At 36.0% G+C, this 19,763-nt stretch overlaps 1 protein-coding gene across 1 annotated transcript in view; it reads right to left on the bottom strand.

Moving 5' to 3' along the window:
- TTC27 (tetratricopeptide repeat domain 27) overlaps positions 1 to 19,763 on the bottom strand; it is a 138,055-nt gene that overhangs the window by 43,761 nt on the left and 74,531 nt on the right. The window contains exon 10 of the mRNA XM_074818246.1: positions 16,880 to 16,993. Coding sequence (XP_074674347.1) covers positions 16,880 to 16,993 — 114 coding nt within the window. The remainder of the gene's footprint in view (positions 1 to 16,879; positions 16,994 to 19,763) is intronic.

Here is a 19,763-nt window from a genome sequence, read left to right on the forward strand (position 1 = left end):
TACTAATAAAAGCTGCATTCCCGCTGAAGAAAGCATATATAATCAGTGTCCGAAATTCAGAAACTGTATGTACATTAGGAAGCAGGTGACAAATAGAGAGAATTAAATACACAGAATAATCAGGGCTTCCAGATTTTCTTTCCTGTGAATTAGATCAGATATTCCAAGCTTTTCTAATGTGCTATAAGTATTTTAGTACCTTGTGGATATGTAATTAGCTTGAGTTACACTCTTTTGGCAAGCTTACTTTAAAAAAAAAGCAAAAAATTGTATTTACAATCCAAACAACAAAGTTGTTTCAACAGCTCTTTGTCAACCTAAGAGCTCCTGTAACCAAGACCACTGGGACAAATGAAACATACACAGACTTCTAAAATCCAATGGTCAAAATACTTAATCTTCCAGTGAAGCAATGCCAGAAACTATGAAGCAATAAAACAGTTTTCATAAAACAATGCAGTAAAGTTTTGCTTAATGGGAGAGAATAATTTCTCGTTGATAAATATGGATATAATGTGGAAACAATGAAAACAGTTGAGATTAGTCTAAACTTCATGGGGGAGATTTTGACCAAATAGTGCTTTCTTTATTGATTGCCAATTTTATCACTAGATAAGAAGACAGAAAACCAGTACATTTGGACTTATTACATTCAACCATTATTCAGAATGGCATTTTGACATTTAAGACAACTGTTGCTTGGAAATGAAAATGACTTAAAGAAATAATGAGCTATCCTTCTAAAAAGCTCACAGATGATATATTTCTTTTAAATGATGAAAATCTCCAAATAGTCAAGAGCTAAAGCATCCAAACACAAAACAAAAGCTATTAAGCAAGGATGCATTTCAACATCAAGAAAGAAACCCTCCCCCTCATTTATCTAATTTTCAAAGGCAAATTATGACATTAAGTACTTGTGGAAAATTTATTACAGTGATCACTATTATAAATTATGACTTGTGATTCATGGAAAGTCAAAAAGACCATTTCTTACATTGTGCAAAGATGCCAAGATGAAGAGCACTACTTAGTGAAGATCTTACATTACTCACATTCTCGGAAGGCTGAAAATGTTCTGTGAGAACTCCGCAGAAGTTCAATGCTTAAAAGGGCAAAAATCTTACCCTCTTTTTACCCCTGTCTTGGTTTCATTAAAATCTTGTAGCCTTGAAGACTTACATTTTTGCTCACTCTACAAGCTCACCCTTTCAGTCATTCTTCCAGTGAAAGTATTGATTGATAAGGTTGACCACAAATGGTGTGTATATTTAAACCAACTAGAGGACTATGTATCAGACTGCTCTCTAGGAACTAACAGCTGGTTTAAAATTTGTTAAAGCCAACTTTAAAATGTTGTATAGCACTGACTGGCTACTTTGTATTGTAAATGAATGGTTACAGGGCACCTAGAACACAGGAGCTGCAAAGATGTCAGGATGCTTCACAGAGAGAAACTACAAACAAGGCAACGCCAACTCTAGAACTATAAAAAACAAGCAGTGCTTGAAATGAAATTAACTGAAACATTCAAGGAGAAGGCTTCAGGCTGCAACTTTTCAAAGCTAAGTTGGTTTGCATTGAAATTGGTGTTTTAACTACTTTGACCAATGTTTGGGTAAGAACTTGATTGTAAGCAATCACTACTTTGAAAGAAATCACAATGTTCAGTGTCTGAGGTTATTTGCTTTTTTAAAAAAAGTCAGAAGAAAATGGCTCCAGTTTCTAGCAGCTTTACACACAGAATAAAAAAAGGTTGATTTCTTTTAACTGAAATGAAAACAACTTTCTACGTGTATTCTTTCAAACTAGCATAATCAGTTTTTAAACAGCAGAATAACTCCCCAACTAATACTTTTATTTTTTCCTCCCACTCTAGACTGGACACAGAAGTCTCCTTGATCTGGAAAGAAAAGAGGCCTTCTTGTACTGGATTCAGCACTACTCACCCCACAGTATTTTTTTAGTAGCTTATTTTGATGGCTTCTTCAGTTAAGATGCTCCATCTCTCTAGAGCATAAGTACTCACAGTATTCCACGCGCTGGTTTATGACTTCTTCTCTGCTATCTCCTATTTCCTTTTCCCCCTAAACAGCTAAAGAAACTCGGCATCAGCTATCCCTCAGCAAATACTTAAAAGTTTAAAGCTTCTGGGCTGAGAAGAATGCCAGTAGATGCTTTTTCAGGACAGACATCTCTGTGGCATTTGCACACAGGTTTAGTTTCATTGTCAGTGCCTGATATTAACCTGAGAATAATGCAGTACACTCTCCAAGACAGATTATGCCTAGAAAATTTTCTAAAATGTTTTGAGTTTGATGCATTTAAGGCTGTTACCCCCTTTAAAAGCATAAGCAAATAAAATTATTTTTAAACCAAGGTTGTGTCCATTTTTTGGCAAAGGAGGAACCTGCTTCCAACCTTTAGAAAGATCTAATTGATTTGGTGCCAGAAACCATCTATTCTGGTGTACTGTGATCTTTCCTCCCCACCCCTGTCAGGTGTTACAATAAAGTGTTATATAAAATAAATTATCTCAAACATTTGTGTTTTGTAATATATAACAGGTATAGTCTTTGAGATGTAGTTCTTCCTCAGAAAAGACACAAACAGAAGGGGATAGTCAAGCTGAACCCTTTTGTTTAATAACTTTTATACACAGTATTGCATTGTTAGTTTAGGTATGATACTCAAATATACATGCCTCTTTATGACCCATTTAATCTATTCTGTATTCCACCTCGAACACCATGCTCAAGAAGAATAATCTATTGGAAACACCCTGTACTTTTTCTATTGCTGGAAGATTTGAGTTTACCTACCATATACCTCACATTTGCATTTTCCTTATGGTAAATTGTACAATAGTGTGTGTGTATATATATATATACACACACACAAGAAAAAAAAAAATTACAAGTTGTCCGTAAGTAGCAGAAAACGCCTAATTCAAGATTTATCACAAAACATATTATAAGTAAATATACTATAAACAAATATTCAAAATAAACATTTATATATAGCAAAAACATTAATTAGAACTTAAGAATTAGACAGTAATTTCTGAAGAACATAAATGACAAATACCTAAAATAAAATGAAGAATTTCAGAGGAAGAGTTCTTAAGACCGTGTTATTAATTGCAAGCATGTGAACATTTTCAGCTTCCTCCTACCTAAGGTAGCGACTGGATGGTATTTTGTTAAAGAAATAGATATCTCAAGGGAAAAACACAACACAACACATGATATAATCAGGTAACTCAGTGCAGTTTTTTACTGGCAATCACACCAAGCATGATTCTTTCATGTTACTTACATGTCCTTAGAAGTCTGTAAAAGCAGGAAAAAAATATTGTCTAGTAACCTGAAACCACAGATATTCGGCTGCTCTAATTGCTAACAGCTCTTTTTGCAGTACTAGAAATAGCCAACTTTTTTCCTTTTTACACCAGGAAAGTGCTCTTTTGCTGAAATCTGTTTTTCAACTATTCTTACTCAGTTGCAAATCTCAAGAACACCTTTAGTTATTTGGTGAAGGGGACAGGAGTATGAAGAGAAAAGACAGACAAGTTGAGTCTCTTTTGTCCTGAATTTGGTCAGAATGTCTCAGATAACATCTTGGGACACCCATTTTTTTCCCTTCTTACAAAAAAAATTATCTTTTTCCTAAGAATAGCTTCCCTATACAGTGAAACCTTGACTGATACCCAGTAGTTTCTGTTGAAAAATTACTTGGCAGGAAATACACATTCTTCCAGTAGCTGAGCCTGACCCAACAACCATAGAGTATATGATGGTAAGTACATTAGAAATATGACACACAGGCAAAGTGTTTAAACTTTAGCAATCCCAAAGAAAGTCAATCACATATAAAGTCATCTGTTTTCAGTATATGTATTTTCTTGAAAGACATCCAATCCAGTTCTTCACATGTTCCTGGAAAGCTCTCTATACATCAGGGAAAAACAAACAAACCCCCTATCATTCTCTGTTAATGATTGATCTACTCACCAAAGAGGAAAATAAGCATCTTCAGCAACAACTGGCTTGAAATAAGTTTGATTTCCAGTAAAAAATGAAAGCACTCTAAATGCATTAAATATTCCATGCCTGATTGTATGGCATATTAAAATAGAAGCACATCAAGCTCCCCTGAAGACTCAGTTCTTTATCAGAAAAGGAGGAATCCACAAAAATACAGTTCTTTCCACAATCATATAGCAGTGTTGGGCACAGCCTGTCTGGTACACAATCAATTAAGAAACCAAACCAAAATAAAATTTTCATTCAGCTGGATGGAGTTTTATGGTCTGTGCTGGTCACTTGCACCAAACAGGTTAAGGGACAGAGACTGGACAACAGATCTTGTGCTATTTCACCAAAGAGCAACTACAACTAAACATGGACTCAGGATACTAACAACCTTGCCCAAGAAAACCATAGGCTGTACAAACAAAATGACAGTCAGTGCAACACATACACCCTTTAATCAGTTAATAGCCTCAATTACTTAACCGAGGACAATCAGCTGCAAGTTCTAGTGGTACCAGTCTTGCACTGGAGGCAATTTTCTTGCATATCTTCAGGAGGAGGTAGCACACCACTTTCAGAGCAACAGATGCACTTTGGTTTCAGCTGTCCCCTTTTACTTGAGATACTCTAAGTATCTGGGTGAGAGAAAGAGGACTGAAAGACAAATAAGTCCTCCTCCAGCAGCTGCCACCACCTACTTCCTGCTACCATATTTTCCAGGGGAGAGAAGAAGGTGAGCTCAGGAGTTTGCTGGGCCACTGGCCATTCATCCAACCCTCAGCCTGCACCTTTAACGAAGAACCAGAGGGAAGAAGGCAGATTTCAGACCAGATGAATTGTCCTGGCAAGGTGCAGCTTCAGAGCTCCTGAAACAGTTTAAGATTGCACTATAATTTGGCGTTTTATAACTTAAGTGTCTAAACTTGCACCATTATTAATGAGCTTTGTTTGCACACATTTTACACAGGGGGAAACGGAATAAAGCAGGAGATGAAGCGTTCTGTGGTAGAATCATTTACTGCATGTTTCTATTTCTAGGCAACTTCAATGTTTGCACAGATCTGCATCTGGAAAAATGGGCAGGTATAGCGTAGCAATGTGTGTAATAGCTACAAACAATAATATTTATGCCATTTAAAATCTAGTTCAGACATGGTAGGTCATATCACTTACAAAAACATCTCCACATCTGTCAAAACGCCCAAGTGTTATCACAAAACCACAGTGCTATAGTTGTCAACATTCAGACAGACAGCAATACTATGAAGAAACTGGGTAACTGCTAAAGCAAATGGAAATACTGAAAAGAGCCAATATCATATCATATCATCATAGAACTCTCCATACACTGATCCAAATGATTATTTCAATCAATGGTCCTTAAATCAGTTTGGAAAGTTCAGAAGCCAAATATATTCCTCAATTCATAACTATAACTGGAACAGGAACTAAATGAGTTGAGTTAGGCCAGCAAACAGTTCTCTGGTTAGAAGCTACATCCAGCCAACACTATTGCAAAGTTTGTCTCCAGTACAATAATTTCTAATCAACCGATTCTTTACATATTAGATTCCAAAAATTTCCTACCTCTGAACATTTAGAAACCACGTAGTTACCATATTAAATATTTTTTTAATAACCCAACCCTCCCTGTAACTCACTGGAGAACTAGGCCCTTGGCATGATGGAAATTCCTTCAGCAGAAACATCTACCAGAAAAAGCAATTCTAACTCCCTACTACAGCATCACAGTTATAAACTAATTTCAAACCATGAACATTTTCATTTTGGAATTAGTTCTTGTTTTTGTGATACAATCTTTTAATCTAAAAAAATAAAAATAACATTTTCCCTCATTAATTACACAATAGTCCTTTCTTTTCTATTTTATCTTTTCCACAAGCATTATTTTTCTTCACTATTTCTAAATTTATCTCACAAAGATTTGTCATCAGTTTAATGATCTTTTTTACAAATCCCTTCACCCCACTTTCTGTGAATCCATACTCTCTAGGTCAATGATTACATATCTCTGTGGCTTATACTTCATCAGTTTTGTTGCAGAAACTGATACGCTGAAATTTTACTCTTAACTGGTGTTCGAGAAGTAAACTGCCTAAAGCATTCTCCTTGATTATCCCTGGTGTTGACCTACATAATAGAAGTAAAATGCTTCCAATGTAATGTTTTCAGACTCTACCCAAATTTGGCTGTACAACCACTTTCTTGCCCCTACTGTAAAACTTCAGAGTAATTCTTTTCAGCTTTTATCAGATTTCCCTTTGAAAATCTCCTTTGACAATAAATGCATTGGCTTCTCTTAAAATCACAGTTTGTACGCTGACCTGAGGAAGTAAAATTTTTTTTTTGTATCAGGAAAAAAGAAAAGCCTTACTGACAGACTGTTTACTCTTTCTTTATTGAGTGAGTATACAAGGACAAAAGCAAGGACCACTAATTATTGGCATTTGCTAAGTCAGCTTTGACTTACTACCTATTCCAACTTTTGCAAGTATTAGAGCACCACTATGTCCATATTCTTTTACTTCAAATACTTTTAAAACTAAAACCAGTCTCTAGTCTCTCATTTCCTCCAATGGTTAAAGAAGCACTAAAATACCTTCTAATGGAAAAATTTTTCAAGAACAATGCTGGATCACTTTCAAAATATTAAAAAACACATAGACACAAACACTTCTATCAATAACATTTGTCTCATTGTTATTGTACTACTTCCCAGCAACTGTTTTTGTAGGTCTTAGCTTCATTTCAGCAAATAAGAAGGCCCTATCTACTACACACATGACTATAAATGAGTCTTTCAAGACCTAATTCATCCTCTGTTTTGAGGAACAGTTCACTGTGGCCCTGGAACTTCTTGATCTGCAGTAACCTATGCACTTAGTGCCTTCTCATCATGCCAAAAAGTTTCATTCATTTAGCAGTCTTTGCAGGGGAAGATTGGGGGTATATTCCTTGGAGAAAACTGTGAGAGGACAAAGAGAATTGCCTTGTTTTATTGAAATAATTTAATTTCTTACCTGTAATAAACTGATCACCACTACTGAATTATAACTGCAAAACTATCATCATCAGAGCATTTTATACTTGCTCTGCATATAAGTGTATTCTTCTTGAGAACTATTAAAATCTGAAAAGAATGCAAAATTCATTGTTTGTCTTAATTTGGCTCTTAAAAAGCCATTTTATGGAGTAAATGGTTTCCATACTTTTAATAGACTACTGCCCTAATCAACCAAAATATGCATACAGATATGTGTCGTTGAAGATGAAGCGTATTTGAGCCAGAGAGAACTGATAAAAATTTATACAATTTGAATTAATAAACTTCATATTATTTCAGTCAGCAAATAATTTTGGGGTTTTTGTTATCATTGCTTTATGTGTTCAGGGTTTTTTTTGTTTTTTTCATCTGCAACTTAATGTTAGTTTCTTTTAAAAGACTAATTTCCATCAGTGATGAGAATCAAGACTGTCTTTCAATTATACATAGCCTTATTTCCGTCTTATTTTTAAAATCAGGAGGATCCAATGCAAACATCTTTAAGACAACTGTATCTTCAGCATAAAGCTCCTGTTTTTTTAAAATTTAAGTATTAGAGCATGACAAATAGCATTTCTCACATACTAAATAAAGTTAACACGGCATTGTTTTAAGACTTTTCTAGATAGAAATGAAAGTGTGATTCGCAAATAAAGCAAATGTACACTATTATATCAATTAAATAAAATTATAGGTGTTGTAACCAGAAAGACAACTATCGATGCATTTTGCATTTACAATTTGCTCCTTTTTTATAGATATCTTAGAAATGCATAGGTTCTGATTACACTGTTTTACAAATCATTAAAATTAGCAGATCTCAGTGTTTCAGGCCTAATTTTATAGAGTAAACAAGAAAAATATGCCTTCTTGCCTTATCAGCTCCCAAGGAGTTTCTCAACTCTGAATAAAGGTTTTGAGCTATGAAAGAAAATATGTCTTTGCACCTGCGTGGCAGCTGTTGAAGGCTGGTTTACTACTTCAATGTACTCTCATTCCAGATACTTCACCAATAATTTTCACCAGATCATACATCCAATTGTCTTTAAAATGTTGGCATCAAAACATATCCTGCTGGCGTATTAATTTAGATTACTGATTTTGTAATAAAATGTTGTAATACAATATCTAAATATTAATTGGATGTACCAGTTTTTCTCTATCCTACCTTACGTCATAACTGCGCTATCACTTCAACTTTGTTGTTCTACAGGTAGTGACTGCATCATCAACAGAGATGCTGAATGTATAAAGATATTAACAGTTTTAAGTAAACAGTTCAGCTAAATTATCAATTTTAAACAATTCTACACTTCTTACTCTATTAAAAAAATAGATTTATTACTTCTGGTTAACCTTATTTCAGAGAGTGAGCTTTTAGAAAAAATATGCTTGTTTTATTTACTACCTTTAGTAGGCCTTCTATCTATAATGTTTTTCAGCCTAATTCTCTGGTGTAGCAGTTAAAACTATTTCTTTTTTCTACTTTACGTGGTGGAAAACTACTGTTTATACAACATTTCCCAGACCTTTTCCTTTGTGATATTCTGGTAATTCATTCTTCCCCACTCCATTACTACTTTGTCCTCAAGCAAACAAATTAATTCTTCACCTTAAGCTTACTCCCTAAGTATCCCCAACATGTTTAAGCAAGTTTATCATACAAAGTTATCCACATCATAACAACTTCAAACTCCAGAATTATTCAGGAAGAGACTACCTCTTGAATCTACAGTACTGGTTTCACTTATACAATCACTTTGATGTCAGTAAAGGGGAAAGCCAAAAATTTGTAAAGCATCTATGCAAGAGAACTTGAAGTACTGGACTACCAATAAGAGTTTTTGCATATCTCCAGGTAAACTTTTCAGAGGTGAGATGATGTCAATAGATGTTGATAGCTGGGGCAGAAGTTATTGATTAGGGTGCTGGAACTGTACATGTCTGTATTTTTTCTAAAATGAGTCATGTAGTAGATTCTTAATGTGAAAGGTTTTGTTTGTTGTATCAGGCCCTGCAACTGTGTATTTCACTTTGAAAAGAGTACTAGATGGCTAAGAAACAAATATTCACTTAGGTTGTCAATGTCATTTTACTAAAAAAAGCTTCAACTTCTTTAGCCAGGGCTTTTGCAGCTGGGTGGGGAAGGAAAGCACACAAGAGGAAATGAGTGCAACAATCCCAAATTAAATATAAAGCATTTTGATATCAAAACAAGCAAAAAGAGGTCAAGGTCATGAGTAGAAGATAACTGGGTTCATGAATGTCTGACGTAATATTTCCTTTTCATTTGATACTGAGAGCCAAGCAGTATACCAGGCAATTTAGAGCATCTCCTGTGCAACTGCCATTTGGAAAGTTTTGTTGTAGTCAAACACCACCACCTAAAGAAGCATGGTAAAACACATGAGGCCTCTAATAGCACAACAGCATTACTGACTTTCAGAATGCTGATCTTACTGTTCTGGACAAATATTGAGCCCAAAGTTACTGAGTGCCAGTGCCAACGATAGGGGTTTTGATGTTAAAGCCTGTTAATGACTTCAGCCTCAGGACAAATCCACTTACAGGGGGCATAAAATCTTCAGAAAAGTAGTATGTATATTTTTTTACCTTTACTCCATTTACATTTATGTTTTTACTTATTTTAATGTTACTTATCTGAAATAATTTATAGTTATTACATTATCAAGCAAATGTACCTTCTTGAATGTTTTTGTTTTCAAAGAAAAAACTTTTTCACCTGTCAATGATGTTATTAATTTTTCTGATGCATCAAAAGCTGTAAGCAGAACTTCCCCTAAAGTCTCTAGAAGCTTGATTTACAAGCTTAGTTGTGAAGGATGGATTTAAAACCAGACCACTCATTTTTTGCTGCAAAAGCAAGAATACTGATATCATCCATCAGTTTACCATGACAGCACTGCATTTAAAATTAGTCCAAATACAGGCTAGGTCATTTGGCGTTTGGGGAAAGAACATCCCCATTTCCATACATGCATCATGCCCCCTTTTTGGTATGCCTGCAGCTTGTTTGTTTGCAGTATAGCACTGTAGTCTCTCTCTTACTCTGCAGTCTCAAATGCCAGATATATCTGCCTAACTTAACTTTAATCTGCATCTTTATGTGAGTCAGGAACAGAAGAGGTAGTTGTAGTCCCCCTCCAAAGAGATCTGCATTGAAGGTTCCCCCTTTTCTATCAGGGGTCTTGACGTTTTTGTCACAGCTCAGTATAGCTGCATACATCTGCCCTAAACCAGTAGACATATGTCTCATGCAATCATATGTGTGGAGACTCAGCTACGGAGGACAACTGCATCTTGTGTAGATTGATGCAAGTCCCCTGTTTGTAGCTAGTGATACTGCCATTGGTGACAGTAGTTAAAAACAGTCTGCACAGGGTGCAAAACCTGCAGAGGAACTGCATATGCTTCAAAATAGCAAGCCTGCATTAAGTTCCAAACTGTTGTGGTTACACTGCTTTTATAGGTCCCAAATCAGCTTGCTCTGGGGGAAGGCACACTGCAGTCAGTGCTGAAAAACAGATCCAAAGACTTCTTGCATCAGCTTTGATTTCTGTTTTTCGCTGAAGGAGGAAGTAAGGACAAGGATGGAGGAAGAAATAAAAAGAAAAGCTATTGCTGTTAATTTAGAGTTTAATTAGAATATAGGAGGAACAGACAAGTGCCTTAACAGATAAGGGAGAGTCTGGTTCATACTACCTGGCATACGCATTGGACAATGAGACTCAAGAAAATCTGTCTACCAGTACTGGGCTATTTCAGAAAATGGTTTGTTAGCTCACTGCAGGATACCTATCCCTAGATTTGCAATGATATTTATGACATACAGCTGTAAAGATTCATCTATTCAAATTAGCAATAGGTGGGAATAGAGTGTCCTCCATGCCTTACATCTGGTCTGATTACATGTGGAACTTAATTATTTTAATTGTTTATTTCATTGAAGTTGAGCTTATAATGCTTATGCCTTCCAGTGCAAAGCTTAGGCAGAAAGATGTGAATGTTGTGTCCTGGATCTGTTGATACTCATATTCCTCTTTGGAACTTGCTGTCATCACTTTGTCTATTAAAAAAAAGTGTAGTATTACTATTCCATATGGTTTAAGGATTCTCCTGTCTGACATTATGACTCCTAATATCATCATTCAAGTTGTCAGGACATTGAGTGAAGAGACTCTAAAGGGAGAAAGGCAAATCCTTTCAGAGCTAATATTCAATGGGAAACGTGGAAAAAATGGGAGGCTTAGTATTTTTGGCTACTTTTAGAAAGACCATTGACACTAGAAGTGGAACAGCTCAGGTACTTAATTCTCAAATGAGCAAAAAGGTTTGTACTTTAAAAGTACTACCTGAGAAAATATGAAGAAACTTTAGCACAGGAAGAATGGCTTCATTCTTTTCCCCACACCAGCTAATAGTGCTGATCCAAACTGGCAAATACAACAGTGCAGTAGAAAACTTCTAGGCAGAAATCATTACGTGGAAAATTATACTATTCAATATTCTCTTTTTCACCAGTGGCACAAAACCACTTCAGTTATTCCTGAATAGCTCTTGGCAGACTGGATCTCTGAATCCCCTTGCCTGCCCCCGTATGGTAATTGCACAGTGGAAGAAAAATGGGGGCAGCCAAGCACCACCACATTAATTACTTTGAAGTGTGTAATGAGTTCAGTGTATCTCCAGAATCACTTAAGTCATGTAACATCTTCTGTCAAATCTGTCACCTGCTTAAGCAAAATGAAATACATTCTGGAAAAGTGTGTCTGGAGACTATCACCAAGAGGTCACCCTCTTCTGATCGCTTTCTGAAGAAAGAAGGTTTATTTCTAGCCTTCTGGAGACCTTGTGATCTTGCACAGAATTCATTAAGGAAAGGTTTTATAAGACACCTGGGTTTTCTCCTCTTCTTAAACACTTTTTAGAACATGTTCTAATAATATATACAATTCATAATAGTTGAGAACTATTGGGATATCAGTGCAGGATCTCTACAGGATAGGAGAGGTCTGTCTTCCACTTACTACTCTTCTGAAGGAAGTGAGTTAAATCTCTCAGTTCACCAGTGCATCTCACAGTAACTTTCCATTAAAACTTTCTGTGTCATGTGAAACAAATTTATTAGCGATTTTCTCCTCCTTCCTCACCTTTCCCATTCCATACACAACTAAAAGCAACTATTAAAATATTATTTAATGTAATCCTAGAGTACAAGAGGGGGTTAAAGAATATGAATAGGAACTCCTAGTACAGTGACCTAATAGTTTAGCTGAACAGACAAAGTGATATCATTCCCTTGGTCATACTAAAAGTCTCTCTACATTGCTCCAACCATGGTCTTGAGAGGCCTGGCCAGAAAGATATGAGACTTGAGAAGCAAAAGAAGTGGGAAAAATCTGTTAGCCTCAAACCTCTGTAGATCAGCCTAGTGGGAGAAAGACTGCTTCCCTCTCCCTTTTGAACTCTTCCCTTAAGTATTTATTTTGTCCAACTTAGAACAACCACCAAATAAAGCAAAGTACAGGAAGCAAGTTGACAAGGAGGTGACAGTTTAGTTTTGAAAATAAAAAGGATATGTTTCTATGATAAATGACGTAACTTTCTTGCAGAACCATTAAAAGACCAGTGTGAAAAAAACAAAACAGCAAAGTTGCATTCAGGGTCATAGAGCTCAAGATGCCAGTTCTGTTAGATCTATACCAGCCTTTTCTTTCTATAGGTGTACATAAACTCTTTTTAGATTTGAAAGACTTGAACACCAACTAGCATGTATTTATAGCAAGAACAATTTAAAGAAAAAAATCATTATTTCCCTTTTTCATACACACAGAAAAACATTAGTTGCTGGAGAAAATGACACTCTGAAGTATTATTTAAGTGAAAATTACAGGGCAGTTGACACAGAATTCCCAACCACATACATTTGTGTATGACTAAGGATATAAAACAAGATCTCATGTGACCTTTCAATCTTAGACATAATGATTAGCCTATAATATTGCTAGTCGTCTCCCAGCTCTCCTGAAGTCTTATTAAAAACACCCTTTCAAGACACATTTCTCTCCCCCTAACAGGCAAATTCCTTTGCTGCCAAGAAAAGCAAGCAAGAGAGAACTGTATGAAATACTGCATATGTCGTGCTGCGTGGTAGGAAAACCAAGGGATTAGCTTACAGGCATGCTATCACCAGGTGCAGTGAGCAGCAGAAAATACAATCAGAAAAGGGGCACGTTAGCTGATAAAAGCTGCAAGTATAGAGGTATCGAGTGTAACCACCCAGGTCAAGCTGCAGGAAGGAGCCGTAACAAGTCACTGTAGGATAAACCTGAGCAGGCTACTGCTGTAATCAAGCACATGGCAGCTTCACCTCTTTCACTGCCAGTGTAATCCAGCAGTAACAGTGCTCTCACTTCACCATCCTTTGTACAAAGCACGGCATTTTAATTCATTTTGCTTCATCCTTAAAAAATATTTTAAAATCCACCGAAATGGAAGAGTACACTTGTTTCATACATCAAGAAACTACAGTGGGATGCTATCTATCCTCTATGTGCTTTAAAAACTGGTTTGTTTGGTTTTGTCTTTTTTTTTTTTTTTTTTTTTAAATTGCCCCTCTCTTTTTGCTTTTTTTCATAGCTCCTAGACCACTCAAAATTCCTTTTTTCTCCCCATCCTATTACTTGAGCTCTGGCTGCACTTTCAGCATCAATTTGTGGTTTAACAGCTTATTCCAACCCATTTTCCACTATTAATAGTTTCTGAATTACTTTCTTACAATAGAAGGTAGGTGGAGATCCCAAAACTGATGTAGAAATGGCAGGTTTCTGATTATGTGGAGAGCTATTTATCAAAATCTTTTTTCTTCCTCTCTTCTTCTCTCCCTCTCTCCTTACTTTCCACTCTAGCACTTCTCACCCTCCCTCACCCACAGCCGTATGGAAAAAAATCCAAACATTAAAAAAATCGTACTGTATCCAGAGACACATTTTGGTTGGCAGTACCTTGATCCAGACTTCAATATATGTTATAGTGGTCATGATTAAACATTCTAGTGGAATGTAAAATAACTGTTTCAGCTCTGAAATAGTGTTTCCTTTTCTTAGGAAAACGGTTGGAAAAAAGCACTGGCTTTAGAAATCTTTAAACTTATATTTGTGGATCCAAACCTTAATTAGGCAAAAACTGGACAGAGACAACCAGTATCAGCCAGAAAAAGGTAAGAAAAAAGTCTCTCCTCACTTCCAGTTAGCTACTAGCTGAAGTACATTCCAGAGTACCCAGAATGATCATTTTAAAACCTGTTCCAAAGACTACATTATCCGTAGTTCAGCTTTTTAAAGTAATCAGAAAAAGGTTTTGAAAATGATCATTCCAATTCCTTTTGAAGCTTTCCCATTAGAAAAAAAAAAAAAACAACTTACAAAATAATTTCATAAAAACTGTTTAAAGTAAAGTAAGGATATATTTAATACTTGAAGTATGGCAGCTAAATTCAACCAATATACACTCATTTCAAAAATACCTGCAATTATTTTCAAATAATTAAAATAAGTTAAACAAAGTCAGGCCCACAAAAAAATGTAGCCAAAAAATGCTTTCTTTGACAAACCAACAATGTAACCTGGCTTGCTTTAGGGCTGAAAAGCAGCATATGCCTGCCCAGTGATATTCGTCTAAAAAGATGCTTATCAGCTGAAGACTCACCATAGAAGCAGGTAAGGGTGGAAATAGGGAGAGTTACAGTAGATGAGGACAGGAAAGTCCCAGCATCAATAAGTCAGAGCCTAAGATAGCTCATGCACTCTTTAAACAACCCTAAAGTAACCTAGAGGATTTAGTTTACCACTTCTTATTCAAGCTGTGTTACAAGAATTTTTATAATTCCTTTAAATATTTGCTATTGCAAACAATGGGGGGAATCTAATCATATTTAGATTATCCACATTATTACCCACATCCTCCCTTAATCTTCAATATCTAATCTTTCTACAGCAACCTGAACTAGTAAACATGAAATTGTAAAACAAACAAAAAGCTCCCACAAAAACAATTTGTACGAAAATTCTGTGGTTGTGAAATACACTTTCTACTGATAAATAGCTGCAGAACTTGCTAGCTCTTTGACATCTTCACGAAGATGATATATCAAAAATGTATGAAAATAACACTGTCCACCCTATGTTTTCTGATTCCTTCTTAGAACTGCTAGAAACCATGATATTAAAAAAATTCTGATCTGGTGGAACTCAGGAATGAAAACCTTAAATGGAAAGTTATTCAAGTTATTTGATTAATTTAGCACATATCAATCCTTAAACAACTTTTAACTATTATTGGAAACTGTGCTTGATACCGTAACAAATCAAGACAAATACGTCATTGTATTCAAACGTCTAGAAAACTTAATGAAAGCAAACATAAACATACTAAGATCAAAGATAATATTTAAAAATCACAGATTCTGTGTCTACTGTGAAGTCACCTCCCAAAATGTCACAGTGCATGCTAATCAGATTCTTCACATTACTGCAGTTGCAGCATATGAAGTCAGATGAATGTACTTGCAATGATAACCCCTTCAAGAAGATTTCTGTCATGAGACTGTCAAACTGTATAGTATAACAATTTTCAGTACTCAGGTTTAATCAAGCTAGACAAAAATGTTGGAGACACTCCAACTGTTTTACGACTTAGGGCATCAAGGATCCTGAGATCACTTTCCAAATGCTGTCAGATGCTACATCTCCCAGACTTGGAATCCTGGCTTCCTTGACACTCTCCTACTGACCTCAGGAAATTCCACTATAGCAACTCTATGTCCTCCTCAGCAAAAGAAAAATGCAGCAGCACATCCAACCTGCACTCCTTCAGAGATTCATGCATCAATAATGATTTTAAATGAAACATCAGCTTTTCAGGATTTAATTACACAGCACCATAATCTAAATTTTATACATTCCTGACTGTTTTAGTCAGCAGGACTGTTGCCCGATGGACATATAGGAACGCCTGCTGTTCACGTGTGACAACAAGACTTAACAGCATAAAGATGACAAATGACTGACAAAACCCTGTAATAGGAAGGGAAAAAAAAATCTTTATATAGCCTACAGACCTTTTCCTTGAAAAATTTATTTTTTAAATAAATCCTATTAGCTGACATTTCAGATCTTAAAATTTCTTTTTTGTATTTGAAAACTGATCTTCTCTTTGTTTGGAGCAAGATTATTTAATCACTGCCTTAAACTTGCAATAAAAATATTAATCACTAAGTATCACACCAAAACTGTAAATTGAAAGTGCTGCTTTATTCACAAATGTTTTTTTTTTTTTTTTCTCACAATACCAACTACTATTTACAGGTTTCAGTCTTTTCTACAGATGATTTATTTGAGTAAAAACTATTAAAAAATATGATGTTAGTAGCAGCTTTACATTCATGAACTTCTACACAAAAGACTCCTCTGATCAGAAGTCAGAAACCAGAGGTAAGAAAACAGATTTTAATTTCAATCTTCCAAAATTTGCCATGTTTTTGAAAGAAAGTGACCATTTATTACTTCTGCATGTAAGAGTTTATCTCAAGACTGGCAGACATGAAAGGATTTGTGGTTTATGCATCTAATTTGGAGACACAATTAGAAAATTATTTGACTGCACAGTTCAGCGAGGAACTGCAGAAGCTCCTAACTCCTGCCTGTTTCCATTTGATATATAAAGAACCCCTGTTTATATCAAGACAGCTCAGAAGTCTTACCTGAATCTGCTTCATCGCCCGTTCCATTCTGCGAGTACTTCCTTTCTCAAGCTTGGTCCGAAGGAGTAAGGCTGATGTCTGAATGGCCCAGAACTTCGGCTGAGAGAGCAAGCACTGCAGAGAAAAATAACATTTTTTCATTATTTCATTTTAAAAGATACTGAAGACAGTAAAGTTTTTATCCGTGTTCTCAAGCATGAATGCTGTTTCCTATTCTGAAAGTCAGATATGTGGTTGTAGTATTTATTTGATGAATTGAAGGCTGTACAGACTACCTTAATCTATTTTCAATAGAAGAGTGGCCATCAAAATGATTTTCTCCTTCTTAACTACTGCAGCACTGTGTGTACACGTACCCATATCGCATACACCAACTGCACAAATCAAAATGGCTACTCAGAATGAAAGGAAAAATAAAGAATTTGATAGTGAGCAGTCTGGCTCAGCCTTCTCCACACCTGTGTACTGGACAGCTGTAGACAGCAGCAGCGATCCTACTTTTTAAGGCTGAACAAAACCAGCTCTCTCTTGGCCTTTCCTCATATGCGAGGTGCTCCAACGCCTGCATTAGCACCACCTCCACATTAAATAGGCTGAAATTGCTAAGACTCTGAAGAGTATTAATTAATTTAGAATTTGCCATGACTTGAGAATAACAGGAAAAATTTTTGACGTGTAGATGTATAGGGAATATGGAATAATCTAGGTAAAAAGCTTTCCTAAAGACATGGTAAGTTATCACTTGGAATGCACTGCCCTTGATGCCAGAATTTGGTGCCAGTCTCCAACCACTGATTTTTAGGAAAGCCCAATAGGAGATATGTAGCCAATATAATTTTGACATCCCTTAATAATGTACAGACCACCTGGATTCTTTCCAGTATGGTTTCAGACACAGTATACCATTTTTCTGTAAGATACTGACTTTGAAAAGGGAGACAGGAGAAAAACTTCCTTGCTAATTTTATTGACACTACAAATACGATCCAGCTTCTCTGAGAAAATAAATTTGTCCATAGATATTTGTAGACTGGAGAAAAAGTCCCAGAGGTTTTATTCTTTCCTCTCAAAGATCTCCCAAAGCATTAAAAAAGTATACTTTGCTGGTGGCTTGTGTGAAATGCCTGACAAATTTCTGTCATATCGTAATCAATTTGTTTTTCTTTTCCCTAGTGTTTTTCACAGGAAAGGAAGCAGAAACAAATAAGGTAAAACAAATTCTCTCTAAGCAAAACTACAATGGGAAGCGAGGCAACAGCAAATGAAAGCATAAATTAAAGCAGTATGAGTGCATGTATAGCCATCAGATACTTCAGCATCAGCTGATCCTCCCTCTCGTGACCAACAAATCTCTGCACTGATTCTTTCATGACTTCTACTCAGTATTACATTAAAAAGTACCCAGAGGCTTCTATACCATCCTCTATGTGCTGAAGACCTGTAAGTATTAGAGGAACACAATCACGATGTTCTATATTCCGTATACTCTCAAGTGCCCTTTCACAAATTATGACCAGTAAATCTGTTAACTGGTCCAAATCCTAGTTCTGAGAGCTCATCTCTCTCCTGTCTCATCATGGGAAGTTCAGTCTACTACCTATTTTTGTTTGGTCTTAAGACAAATCATCCACTGCAGGACACAAGCAAGGCATTCTTAACAGAGGACCCTGGTTTCTGAATTTATTCTTCGGTGGCCATTCCAGGTGGCTGCTAAAAAAACAAACACTTGAATAATGTTTACTTCAGCTTAATAACTTCTTTTGTGAGAAAGGTTACCCTTTCCCCCATTTTCGTCACTACTGATATTCTGTCATTAATTTTTATTTTTTACTTAAAGGGAAATTTTTTCTCTGCTACATGGTGGTAGACACTAGTATTTATTTTGCATAGGAATACAACATCTCTCAAAAGAATAATGAAAACTAAAGGGTGTGACTAATACTGCTCCAAAAGATATTTTCAGTTCCAATTACAGCCCTTGTCCAGCAGCAGAGTAGTTGTCCCCTCACCTTAGCAACTGGCACAAGCAGGGCCCAGCACAAAGCCTCTGTCCACGCACTCCAGCTCTGCAAGAGAACCAGCAGCTCAGGAAAGCCTCTCCTCTGCCTCTACGTATACCTCCTATGCCACTGTCTAGGCAGTGATTTAAGCAATCATGTTGTATGAGGTGTGTATAAAGTCATATGAGGAGGGAGGAGAAGCAAAGAGAAACAGGGTGGAAGAAAGGCAGAGGTAATCATGTTTCACGCCTCTGCAAAAGCAATGACAGTCTTATCTTGAATAACAATCCTGCCTTTCAAAGGTATTCATAAAACAAAATGTAAGGTATACCTGCTGTACAATTACAGAAGAAAAATTTAAATTCTCTAACAGTTTTATTGATACAAAAAAGCACTGCAGCTGTATAGGACAATGAGAAGCAGGCCTATTTCTCAGTTAAACACTTGTAATTTTATACTTGTGCTGAGCTCAGTCCTGTGCCAGAACTCAAACGCTCACCTTTTCATTGCCTAACTGTAACTTCTAAATACGCTACAGATACAAAATTATATATGTATAAAGGGCACAAATGTTTATACTCAAGGGCTGTAAAGAATAATTTCAGAACATGTATCCATAACTATTAAGCAAGCTTTAATCTCCTATCCTAAGTCTCCACATAAATGTTTTCTCGTAAGTCCCAAAGGTTTACATTTTCACCTGAAGCTAAATCTAGACTCTAATTAATGAGACTGTAGGTTAAAATAAAACATCTGGAAAAAAAGAAAAACTAAGTCAAGATTATGCAAGTTTTGTCAACATATCTGAAAGTTCATTGTACTTTACCAAAGGCAGCTAAGAAAATCAACAAAATAATTCTAAAACAAAAACCACTATTGAGAAT

Source organism: Strix aluco, chromosome 3, assembly GCF_031877795.1.
Source record: "Strix aluco isolate bStrAlu1 chromosome 3, bStrAlu1.hap1, whole genome shotgun sequence".
Classification (NCBI taxonomy): Eukaryota; Metazoa; Chordata; class Aves; order Strigiformes; family Strigidae; genus Strix; species Strix aluco.